The 8,866-nt window shown below is 60.7% G+C and overlaps 1 protein-coding gene across 1 annotated transcript in view; it reads left to right on the top strand.

Annotated features, from left to right (window-relative positions):
- Positions 1-35: 35 nt before the first annotated feature.
- The window catches only part of LOC103904859 (lysosomal alpha-glucosidase), a 10,464-nt gene continuing 1,633 nt past the window's right edge, over positions 36-8,866 (top strand). Inside the window, exons 1-15 of the mRNA XM_019474005.1 lie at positions 36-54; positions 954-1,491; positions 1,699-1,844; positions 2,818-2,983; positions 3,495-3,591; positions 4,624-4,743; positions 5,002-5,120; positions 5,189-5,320; positions 6,106-6,216; positions 7,064-7,177; positions 7,334-7,418; positions 7,793-7,910; positions 8,273-8,406; positions 8,528-8,693; positions 8,865-8,866. The exon at positions 8,865-8,866 is cut by the window's right edge and continues 139 nt beyond it. Coding sequence (XP_019329550.1) covers positions 964-1,491; positions 1,699-1,844; positions 2,818-2,983; positions 3,495-3,591; positions 4,624-4,743; positions 5,002-5,120; positions 5,189-5,320; positions 6,106-6,216; positions 7,064-7,177; positions 7,334-7,418; positions 7,793-7,910; positions 8,273-8,406; positions 8,528-8,693; positions 8,865-8,866 — 2,038 coding nt within the window. The 5' untranslated portion in view covers positions 36-54; positions 954-963. The remainder of the gene's footprint in view (positions 55-953; positions 1,492-1,698; positions 1,845-2,817; positions 2,984-3,494; positions 3,592-4,623; positions 4,744-5,001; positions 5,121-5,188; positions 5,321-6,105; positions 6,217-7,063; positions 7,178-7,333; positions 7,419-7,792; positions 7,911-8,272; positions 8,407-8,527; positions 8,694-8,864) is intronic.

Raw genomic sequence — 8,866 nt, 5'->3', positions numbered from 1 at the left:
GCCCCCTGTGCCGCCCACGCGTGGGGAAGCGACCGGCGATTGCATAAGGCTGAGGTGCTGCGTGGGGCAGGCGCTGCTGCTCAGGGGTGGCTTCGGAGCCGTGCCCCGGCCGGTTGAGCCATTTTGATTCCGGAGCTGGGGGGAGGGCTGCCGGGGAATAAAATCTGCTTTTGGGGGAGAGCCGTTTTGCTGAGCTTTTGCAGATTGCAGGGCGGAGGTGAGCAGGGTCTGAGTGCCTGTGGCTTGGGCAGGAGATGGCGAAAGAAAGTTGTGTCTCTTATCTAAGGTGCTGAGATTGCTTACTGCACTCAGCAGGAGCGTGGGGGTCTCCTTCACTTACAGTCCGGGAGATGTTTGCCTGAGAGATTGTTAAAATCAGATTTTATCAGTGGGAGGCAAAGACTGACGGCATATTCCCTGCCATCCCTCACCCAGCCCTCCCCGGGGCTAAAAGCTCTGACTCAGGACTTTGGGCAGTGACAGAGAATGCTCAGGAGCGGAGCGGAGGATGCTCGGAGCAGAGGATGCTGTTCCCAGCACCACGGCTCTGCTCCGATGGGCAGAGGGAGCTCGGTTTTGCTTGCAGCTTCCAGAAACGCTGCAGTCCATAAATTCAGACCTGGGAAAAACTCCTTGAGGGGCTGCTCTGCCACCCCCCAAGAGCAGGTGGGGTTCAGGCAGATGGCTCTTTGTCCCTTGGGGCTGCCGGAGAGTCGTGTGGCAGCGTCTCTCTGCACTCCAGCAGGGTCACGACCACCCGACCCTGGCAAAGCCATCCTTTGCCAAGTTTGCTGCATGCATCTTAGCTGAGGGCATGGTGCAAGGTGCCGAGGCAGGCAGGCAGACTCTGTCTGAACCGCGGGTGCTGGGAGCGGGGAAGCCGTCCTTGAGGCTCAGGCGAGCTCTCCCTCTCTGACTCCTTCACACCTGCCTCCATCTCCCCCTCACTCCAGTGCCAGGACGATGAAGTCGTACCAGAAGCTGACGACAGCGGTGCTGCAGCCAGCAGCGTGCCGGGTGGAGGAGGAAGGGGCCGCTCAGATGTCCGCTGGCCGCGGGAAGCTGGCCCCGTGGTGCGTGGGCAGCGGACTGCTGGTGGCTGCCGTGCTGCTGAGTGCCATCACCGTCTGGGTGCTGCGGCAAGTATCGGAGGGCTGGCCCGGACCCACGCTGCCCCCGAAATGCCTCCTGGTACCCGAAAGCCACCGCTTTGACTGCTACCCTGAGCGGCACGTGGTGGTGACCCAGGAGCTCTGCGAAAGCCGGGGATGCTGCTTCATCGAGAGCCCCCCGCCGGCAGGGGGCAAGCAGGGGGTGCCCTGGTGCTTCTACCCCCCTGACTTCCCCAGCTACACCCTGGATAGCCTCAACCAGACAGCGCTGGGCATGGTGGGGCTGCTGGTGCGGAGGGAGAAGGCCTATTACCCCCGGGACATCGAGATGCTGAGGCTGGACGTGGAGTTTGAGACAGACACACGGCTACACATCAAGGTGAGCTCCCCGCTGGCTGCCCTCCGGAGCTCATGACTGTGCTCCTGCACCCCTGCGCCCTCCATCCCACAGGTGACTGTCCCCTGCTCAGACTGAGTCTGGAAGCTCCCGTGCTCCAGGCATGGCTGTATGTAGCCTCAATGAGCATCTCCAACACTTTGCCCTCTTGCTTTGCTGGTCTTAAAGTGCGTTTTCTCCCTTTTGCAGATAACGGATGCGGCCAACCCGCGGTACGAGGTTCCCCTCGAGGTTCCCCGGGCGATGAAGAGAGCAGAAAACCCCATCTACAGCCTGGACTTCTCCCGGGACCCCTTTGGGGTGCTGCTGCGGCGCAGGGCGACGGGGACAGTGCTGTAAGAACCCACCTCCTCCGCATCCCACAGCGGGTGGGGGAAAGCTCATCCCACCCTAGGCAGGCTCCAGCATGCCTTCCCGGAGTTTTTTCCTTAGGGAAAACCACACTGCGGGATCTCCAGCCAATAATTACTCTTCGTCTTCATCTTTCCAGCAGTGCTCACGTGGGGATGCGGCAGCACGTGGCTTCCCAACCCCATGGGCTGGCCAGATGCTTGCTGTGGCCGTGGCAGGGCTGGGTGGGATCAGCACCTCTCCAAAAACCTCCCAGTGCCCTAATTCCTCGCCAGGTCCTACAGCAGCCAAACATTGTGCAGGTCCCCAGCATGTCACCAATAAGGGACCTGGTGGCTCAGGGAAAGGGCCACTGAAGGGTTGTGGCTTTGCCTGTTTCACCCTGCTTTTGGGTTTCCCTGGCTGTCCAAGCTATAGGGACACCCACAGCTCCAGGCTTTTTGTGGAAAAGGACTGCGGGTGACTTTGCTGCACTGCTCTCAGTCACCTCCATGCCTTTGCCCACACTAAGCCGTTGGTGAGCACCAACAGCTGGTCGATGTATGGCCAGGGTGTTTCGAGATCCCATCCTTTCCTCCTCCTTCCCATTTGTTGGTGCCTGTGGTCCGTACTTTACTTGGGAGCTGCTTATCAGTGACAACAGGCTGAGAAGCCCCACTGCCGCATCGCCTCGGTGGTTAATAATAACCTGGGTGGAAACTTCTGGTGTCAAAGGCAAGGTTGCACCACGCTGGGTCAGGCTGTTTCAGGCTCGGGCTGTGCCTCACGTCCAGCCAGACCTGAATTTGCCACCTGGGCCAAGGTGTTGGAGCTGGATGCAGGGTGGGACATAGGCTGCCGTGCTGGCCCTTGGGGTGCTTCAAGAGGGAAGGGGTCAATTGTTGCTGGGCAAATGGATCCAGATGGATCCCAGCATCCCCTCTTGACTCTTTCTCTCCCTCGGTGTCACCCTGGCAGGCTCAACACCACTGTGGCCCCCTTGATCTTCGCTGACCAGTTTCTCCAGATAGCCACATCACTCCCGTCCAGGTTCCTCTACGGGCTGGGGGAGCACCGTGGCACCCTCCTACACAGCCTGGACTGGAGCACCCTCACACTGTGGGCACGCGACGTCTCTCCCACGGTACCATCTCCCCCTCCCTGCGGGGGTGCAGGGGGCGAGGATGGGGGTACCGCTCTCCAGTGCATTGGACAAGCCCTGGGAAAACATGGCAGGGGGGTGGGCAGCAGCACTAGGACAGGCAGGGGGTGGTATAGGCCGACGGGCAGATATGTGCCGGGGAGGATTTCAGAGCAATTGCAAAACGCTCTTGGCACTCCAAGGGCCCCGGGTGTTTTCCGTTCCACCCTGCCACTCGTGCAACAGGTTGCGGTGAGGCAGGAGGTTTCCCCCTTGCCCAGCCCAGCTTGGTAGCAGCCCCCGAGCTGTGAGGAAGAAGCAGCCTCCCATGGCCTTCAGCACCAGCTCTGAAACCACCCTCATCCCTCTCCTTTGTCCTCCATGGGGGATGACAGATGCCTGGTTAGGTGCTGGCAGCAGATGCAACTCGAGGCCATTTATTCGCCCCTGGTGACGTGGGGCTCTCCTGCTTTGCCCGGGAGTTGCTCTCTCACCCGGCACCTCCTCTTTGCAGGAATCATTCAACCTCTACGGCGCTCACCCCTTTTACCTGCTGATGGAGGAGGGCGGAGATGCTCATGGGGTTTTCCTCCTCAACAGCAACGCGATGGGTAGGTGTCCCAGGGGACTCCGGCTGGCTTGTCCCTGGAGGATGACCCGGCAGGTGGGGACAGATGGGAGCTGCCGGAGTGGCCAGTTCGGGAACTTGGGGCGAGAGGAAGCCGTAAACGGGAAAGATGTGGTTTGATGGCTCCGTTATTGAGCGTAGCCATCTGTTTCCTGGCTACGGTGAGGCTCTTTAGCAACTGCCGAGCAGTTTAACCACACACCCAGCTGCCGAGTTGCCGTCGGAAAAGCAAGTACCTCGTGTGCGGGTCCGTGCCCGTTCCCCCTCCGCCCAAAACGGCCTTGCCACTAGGCCCGGCGGCGTGGTGCGGCTGGGGCGCAGCCAGGGATGCCGTCTGCCGCCCGCGCTCTTCCCAGCTGTGCTCCGCCGGCTGCGGCCGTGGGATCCGCCCATGTGTGCCAGCTGATAACGCAGCAGCTCCCGCGGGCTCCTGCTGTGTCGTGGATGGCACCGGCGACCACCCATCCCTGCCAGCAGCCGCCACTTGCAGCCAGCTGGGCTGGTGCTGCGCACACCGGGGCTCTCGTAGCTCCAGCTGCGCTCGGCTTTATTGCAGCGATGCTCCTGCGGAGGAGCTCGTGGGAGATGCAACCACCTGAGCTGAGGTTTGAGGGTTTGTTCATGTGAAAAGCTCTTCCCAGGCCACATGCTTGCTCATACAAGCAGCTCTCCATTCACTTAGGAGGGGATTTGGGGGGAGGATGTGAAAGAAAACCCTGCCTGCGCTTGGTCTTTAAGTGGAAGCCGGGAGAACGGCACAGCTTTGGGCTTAAAGAGCAAATTTTTAAGATAGTGAGCTTTCTTGCCGCGTAAACCAGCGATCTCCCTGGGCTGCGATGATTTAAGCCTCCAGACACCCATTTAGCATCCGCTGAGCGCAAGGCAGGGGTTTTTCTGTTCCCCTGCTGGAGGCTCAGCGCTGCCTGTGGTGCTGCCTGGTCCCTGCCACGGCAGGTGGGGTTTGGGGGTTGCTCCCCAGTTCTCACTGGCTTTTTCTCTTCCCCCTCCTGCAAAGAGGTGGCCCTGCAGCCCACTCCGGGCCTGACCTGGAGGACCATCGGGGGGGTGCTGGATTTTTACATCTTCCTGGGGCCCGATCCCAACATGGTCATCCAGCAGTACCAGCAGGTGATAGGTAAGTGCCTGCACCCTGACGTGGCCATCTGCGGGCACCTTCCCCGCACCCCCGTCCCTGTCTCACCCCAGCTTCACCACTGTCCCCAGCCCTCCCAGCTGGGGAGGGGTCAGCGGTCTCCAGCCGTCCCATCCCCAGCCCTCACAGCATGTCAGGGGTCAGCGGCCACCTCTTTTCCCCCTTCTCCCCCTCCCATCCTTTTGAGATGCTGCTGTCATCTCGGGACACCCTGTCCGTGCTCCTGCTCTCTTACTGCAGGTTTCCCGGCCATGCCGCCCCTCTGGGCTCTCGGTTTCCACCTCTGCCGCTGGGGCTACGGATCCAGCAATGAGACCTGGCAGACCGTCAGAGCCATGAGGAACTACCAGATTCCCCAGGTAACCCCCCAGACCTGTGGAGGGGGGGTCTGGACTCTGTCACCCATCCCTGAGCCTCTGTTCTGCAGGATGCACAGTGGAATGACATTGATTACATGGACGGGTACCGGGACTTCACCTTCGATCCCCAGAAGTTTGCCTCCCTCCCCTCGCTGGTGGAAGACCTCCACAAACACGGGCAGCACTACGTTATAATCTTGGTACTCCCCTTCCTCTCCCCCTGTGCTGTCTTTGCTGCAGAGCTGGGATGCAAGGCAGAGGTGTAAGGGGTGCTCGCGGTCCCAGCTGATCATCCCTAGCCCCGGGGATTTTTGTCTGAGGTCGGTCCCCAGTGCTGGGCAGGCAGCTGTAAACTGCCACTGGAAATCCCCCTGATGCAGGGACCGCGGAGACACAGGCCAGGTTCTCATGCTGTGCTCCTGTCTGCTGCAGGAGTACAAGGATACGCCTGTCCCCCATGGGCAAAAGAATGGAGGAACTGTGGGTCAGGCTGTTTAACTCATGGGTTCTTGGCTCGGGTGCCCCCACATCCCCACGTGAGCTGGGATCTCATGACCCAGCTATGATCTCCCTTCTTCCCTCCACGAGGAAAGGGGGTGTGGGTTCTGCTTGCTGGGGGCAGTGGGGACCAGGGCAGGGGGTCCTGGGGAAGAAAAGGTCAGGTTCCCTCCCTGTTGAACTCCCTGTTGTAGCCCAAGCCCGGCCGTGACCTGACGTTTCTTGCATAAGCGCAAGATTTCTTGTATTTGTGTCCCCCGCTCCCCAAAACGCCCTAACGGGTCCTGGGGACTTGCAGAAGTGGCATTTTAGAAAACATGCCTGGAAGTGTTGAAGCAAGTTTCTGTTCCCCTTGGGGGAAACAGCTGCCATGTGTGGGCTGTGGCTGACCCCGTCTGGGTTGTCTTCTCTGAATCACACCGGCCTGGGCAGGGGGAAGGGGCCACGGTCTGCCAGGAAAGGCGCTAACCCTCTGCTCCGTCCCCAGGATCCCGGCATTAGCAGCACCAACCCTCATGGCTCCTACTGGCCTTTCGATGAAGGCTTGAAACGGGGCTTGTTCCTAAACACCACTCAAGGACAGCCGCTCATCGGGCAGGTGAGGAGCTCCGGGGGGAAATCCCAGCCCAACGGGGTTGTGCAATAGCAGGGTTGGGATTTCATCCCTCATGCTAGAGGGAAAGCCAAGCGGCCGAGGGATCTCTCTGGGATGATTGCCAGAGTCTGGCTCAGCCCTCAGCCTCACATGTCACCTCCTGGCATGTCCACCGGCCCCAGGAGCCAGCTCCTGCCCCGGCAGAGGCACCAGTGGAAGTCATATGAGCTTAACGGGGTTGGTGGTGCCGCTCGAGGCCGGTCATCTGATTTCTCTCCCTTCCCATTTCTGGGGTGAGGGGAGGTTGTCCACGATGGACGCGTGCCTTCGGATCTGCTCCGCAGCGGTTCCCTCCCAGTTTTCCCCCCCCTTTCCCAGCCATTTGCTCCCATCAGCTCTCCCTCGCCATCTGCAAGGAAGGGACTTTTAACATAACCTGAAAACGTGGGGAAAAATTAATCAGCCAGAATTCCTGGAGTGAGGCAAAGCATGGAGAAATCATGTCTCTTCCCTGATGTGCCCTGGCCTGGGTGGTGTCAGGGCTTGTGCAAGTGGAGGCAGAGCAGCTGCTCCGTAAGCCACTGCTGCCTGCCTGGCCCCGTGCCCCTCGCCCGGCTGCGGGGGTGTCCCCCGCATCCTGAGGCTCCCGGGTACCACGGATGCAGAAGGGCTGCTGCGTGTGCAGCATCCAGGACTCAAAGCAGTCGGCTCAGGGATACCTTCTGGTTTATTGCCCATTTCAGCCCCCGGTCCTTTGACATGCTCACAGCCCCCTGGCACCCCGTTCGCCACAGCAGCCCGCCATGAGCTGCCTGCCCGCTGAACCCGCGGTTTTGTGGTCTCTCCACAGGTCTGGCCCGGCTTCACTGCCTTCGCAGACTTCTCCAACCCGGACACGCACCAGTGGTGGCTGGAGAACCTGCAGCACTTCCATGCCCATGTGCCCTTCGATGGTCTCTGGATCGTAAGTCCCTCCTCGCCCTCGGGTCACTCCTTGCTGGCGGCTTGGCTCTTGCCGGTCCAGCAGGATTGTCTCTCCCTCAAATGCAGCTTTTCCAGGTCTATCCACTAATCGCCAAAACCTCCCCCTTGAAAATGCTCCACAATTTTCTTTGGTTAGGACATGAATGAGCCATCCAACTTCATGGATGGGTCTGAAGACGGCTGCCCCCCCGGAGAGCTTGACAGCCCACCGTACACCCCAGGTAAGGAGGGAGATCAAATACAAGGCTGGGCTGGTAGGTACCGCATGCTTTTTTGAGGTTGCTGGCAGCTGAATGCTATAGGAGAAAACCATTTTTAAGAGACATTGTGCCTCTGTTTTACACCCTGAACATCTCCATCCCTACCTGTGTGTGCTGGTATCCATGCCCAAGCCTTGCACACTTGTCAGGACCATGTCAGGGTGCAGGATGGGACCATCTGTGTGAGCTTTCGGCGCTGGGTTGGCAGCAATGGCTGGCTTCTGTGTACAGGAGGGCTGGCCCAGCGCCAGCAAGCGTAGCAAGCGTGGGGGGGTCTGCATCCCCAGCACCCCCCCCCACCACCTCCTGCCAATGGGGGCTCTCCCTCCTGGCAGCTGTGCTGGGTGATTCCCTCTCTGCAAAGACCGTGTGTGCCTCGGCGAAGCAGAAAGCCTCCGTGCACTACAACCTCCACAACCTCTACGGGCTGATGGAAGCCAAAGCCACGGCAAGGTACCCAAGCATCCCGCTTCCCGCCGGCCTGGGGATGAGATGGGACAAAATCCTGCTGCTCAGGGCTGTGTGGGAAAAGGACAAGGATTTGAGCGCCCGACCCAAAGGGGAGATGCTCTGGCTGCTCACGGCCTCCATGATGGGAATAACCCACCAGAGGAGGGGAGCCAGCGCTGCTCCGGGAGGGGTGGGTGGATGAGGCCAGTCCTGGCACTGAGCCTTCCCCGTACCGCTCGGGCCGACCCTCCGGCACTGCAGGGCTGTGGTGGGGCCGGACCTCTCCCTCCACTTCTGAGGGATAAGGTGAACTCCTGGTGGGTTGCTCTCACCTCCTGCCCCTGGCTCTCCACGTTGTCTTCCAGCGCATTGATCCAGATCCGGGGGAAGCGCCCCTTCGTCATCTCCCGCTCCACCTTCCCCAGCCAGGGCCGGTACTCGGGGCACTGGCTGGGCGACAATCGGAGCCAGTGGAAGGACATGTATTACTCCATCTCAGGTGGGTGGGGTGGGCTGCACACAGACACCCCCTATCAGCACCCCCAGCTCCATCGAGCTTTCTGCTTGTTTGGAGAGATCTCCAAAACTCCCTGCGCCCTGCTGACCGTCCCTGCCCTCAGGGCTGCTGAGCTTCAGCCTCTTTGGCATCCCGCTGGTCGGGGCGGACATCTGTGGCTTCTCCGGCAGCACCTCGGAGGAGCTGTGCACCCGCTGGATGCAGCTCGGCGCCTTCTACCCCTTCGCCCGCAACCACAACACCCAGAACGAGAAGGTCGAGGGCAGCGTGCCCGGTGGGAGGCATCCCAGGGGTGGGATGCGGGATATAGGATGCGGGAAGGGGGATGCAGGATGGAGGATGTGGGTATGCAGGATGGGGGATGCAGGAGGGCAGGGGCAGTGAGGATGCCTGGTGGGGATGGGGCGGCTGCTGACTCCCGGCCTCTCCCCCACGCCCAGGA

The sequence above is a fragment of the Aptenodytes forsteri genome, unplaced genomic scaffold (genome assembly GCF_000699145.1).
Source record: "Aptenodytes forsteri isolate BGI_AS27 unplaced genomic scaffold, ASM69914v1 Scaffold55, whole genome shotgun sequence".
Classification (NCBI taxonomy): Eukaryota; Metazoa; Chordata; class Aves; order Sphenisciformes; family Spheniscidae; genus Aptenodytes; species Aptenodytes forsteri.
Note: the sequence above shows the minus strand (reverse complement) of the source record. Positions and strands in the feature narration are given on the sequence as shown.